At 38.7% G+C, this 2932-nt stretch overlaps 1 protein-coding gene across 1 annotated transcript in view; it reads right to left on the minus strand.

The window, feature by feature from the left end:
- The window catches only part of LOC104406586 (thioredoxin domain-containing protein 3 homolog), a gene marked incomplete at its 5' end in the record, with an annotated part of 3103 nt that extends 713 nt beyond the window's left edge, over positions 1–2390 (minus strand). The window contains 3 exons of the mRNA XM_010015624.1: positions 120–264; positions 1264–1415; positions 2283–2390. Of these exons, the coding sequence (XP_010013926.1) occupies positions 120–264; positions 1264–1415; positions 2283–2390 (405 nt within the window). The remainder of the gene's footprint in view (positions 1–119; positions 265–1263; positions 1416–2282) is intronic.
- Positions 2391–2932: the final 542 nt, after the last annotated feature.

Genomic DNA, 2932 nt, shown 5'->3' on the forward strand with positions numbered 1-2932 from the left:
AAGAGTGTCAGAGTATCAAGTTCTTAGCCCATTTTGGGTGTAGCATGTTCTGTTGGCATTGTATATTTGAAGTTTGATGTGTACTTACATACCTCCAGATTGTAGAACAAGACACTTACTCAGTCATACAGGACAATAAGTCTTCAAAAAAGGGTTTTCCTTCATGATCATGATAAAACTGTGCAGCCATTTCACGAGTTAAAGATTCTTCTTTAAACTTTGAGATGGTAAATCCAGCGTCTTTCACTTTCTGCAAAATGACATCTAGGAGAATAACAAGCAAACTCAGTCTTGATTGAAATGGTTTAGATGCAAAAAGTCATTTTAAAGTTCAGATGCTAAAAACCACCCAAACTAAAACTTTCAGAAAATACTAGATGCTTTTTTAAAAAAACCCCAAGTCACCAATAACTATTAAAATCCTACTTACAGCATCAATCAATCGTGGACAATATGACAAACACTTCAACAGTCCTCTAAAATGTACAGAAACCATCGTCATTGCACTAATGCAGGTGACAAACCCAGACCATTATAAACCATACCAGTAGCATTCGCTGTTGTTTCTCACATTGGACAGACCATGGACTGTAGTTGTAGTGCTTTATCACACACCAGCTGGCCTGCTAAAATCAATCTGGGTTGTTACAAGAGGGAAAGAAAGACTCACAAAAGCCAATAATAAATTAACATTAGAAAGACTACTGAGATTTGTTATGACAGAGAAGAAGAATGCCAGGAAGAGGCTTTAGATACAGAGTTTACAAAAAGAGGCAGCAAAATCTTTCAGGTGTTCTTTTTGCTTTGACCTTTCCTCCTCCTTCCCTTTGTCTAATGGCAAGTTAAAAGAGGGATGGGAATGCATCTAAGAGAGCAATGACCCCTTTTGAGCAATAGAGATTCCTGTCTGAAATAAGTAACATGAATTTGGAAAGCCTCTCTCCTTTGACTTAGAAGGATGCTGGGCAGCTAGTTTGCACATGTGTCTGGCTTTTAAACAGTTTAACTTAGCTAAGAACTCCCTCACTTGGATTCACCACCACTCTCATGAAGAAAGGGCTATAGGGAGCTTTAGCAAAGGAAATGTCACATTTGAGGCCTCACTGTGAATTATGCAAGCCCTGTAAAAGCATTTCTCTGCACAGAAAAAATATTCCAGAGAATAAAAAGAATGCATCTGACATGAATTACTGCAGTGGACATTGCTAATATTACGTAGAAATTACATCAGTAGATGTAGCCCATACTTTCTAGATCACTTACCTTTATACTTTGCAGCAGCAGCAGGCTTGATTAATGCAAAAGTGTGCTCCTCTGGGAAGAAGAACTCCAATTCCTTCTGAGCATCATCAGGTGTGGAACTGCCATGCAGCTGACCAATTGGTACGTTGCTGACTGCATACTGTGCACGTAAACTAAGAGTCATTAAAAGAGTAAAGTTACTTAAAGGAGTAACCATTTTGAGCCTGAACTATTTGACTAGCCTTAACCCAGTGAATATAAATGAATGTTGATCTGGTGACATAAGTGCTTGATGATGTCTCTGTAGGAGCAGGCAACCTTCCTTATCTACAAAAAGAATAAGCTTTTAAATTGACCACCTGAAACACCAACACCATCCCTCCCAACTCTCACCTTGTTACACTCCCAAGGTAATACCAGCTCTTTCCTAATGAATCAGCCCTTCTGGCAGCAACAGGTAAGATGATAGAGTAGCAGTGTCTTAGAGAAATTTACCAATAGCAGGTAAAACTAGGATGTACATTTATAAAATGTGTAGGAGAAACTTAGTCACAAGTAAAAATTCCACTGATGTGAAGTTTTCGTTAAGCTGAGAAAATAAGCATCTGTTCTATAAAATAATGGTGCTATTTCAGGAAAAAAAAGAAAGTAATAATATTGGTAAAAAATACCAGTATTTTTTCTCTGATTCACAGAATCATAGAATCATAGAATGGTTTGTGTTGGAAAGGACCTTAAGATCACCTAGTTCCAACCCCCTGCCATGGGCAGGGATGCCTCACACTAGATTCAACAGATCTCCTTTCACTTCAGTACCCTTTTCATGATGTTTAGCAGCCATTATTGCCCAAAAAGTGCTACCGTTTCTATGCACAATACAACAATTCTTCCAAGAAAAGCTTCACAAACAGCAGAAGTATATATTAGTTTCCAGATGATGGCACTATAGTTACACCAGTTGGAATGTGATATTGACTGAGATGAGGAATGTGGAAGTAAACTGGACACTGTGAATGATGGTTTACTATTGTCAGTATTACCTGTTCGGATTTTCCTTCATAGCTTCCTCAACAGTCTTTGGGCCTAATAAATCTCTCCAGTGTGCTACAGCATTTTCTCGTGTTAGAGCAAGTATCAGAGTTGGGCCACTGTGAAATGGGAAGATTTGCGTTAAAAAATAAAACTAAGCTCTCTGTAACTTGTAGAAGTAATTTGGTTACATAGAGCTAGGAATATAAACCCTGGTACGGGAGCATTTTAAACCCAATCTCTGTTTAAACAGCTACAGTCTGATAAAACCTTATGGGGCTTAAACATAAATCTAAATTTCCAAATGACTGAACATTACAACAGCAGCAAGAATGTTCTAGAACTGGGCTATGTCTTTATTATTAGCCACTAAAATGCTGAGCAGCTCCTAAGTTTTTGTCCCAGCCCAGCTTCCTATGAAGGCAATATCTGAACATGATGCATTTTTCCTCCCCAGTCCACCACACAGCCTGGATGAAGATTTTGGAGTTTTCCTACAGGCAAGCTAAATGCAGGCTTGGAGGGCAGAGCTCAGCTGATTTCACCCAGATCAATGGAACTGGCTGCTGCCTTCGACTTCATACATACAAATACGTGGAGTAGCTCATAATTTTTTAGAACCTCATTTATTTAGAATGGTTTGGATTGGAAGGGACCTTAA

The sequence above is a fragment of the Nestor notabilis genome, unplaced genomic scaffold (assembly GCF_000696875.1).
Source record: "Nestor notabilis isolate BGI_N333 unplaced genomic scaffold, ASM69687v1 scaffold21075, whole genome shotgun sequence".
Taxonomy (NCBI): Eukaryota; Metazoa; Chordata; class Aves; order Psittaciformes; family Psittacidae; genus Nestor; species Nestor notabilis.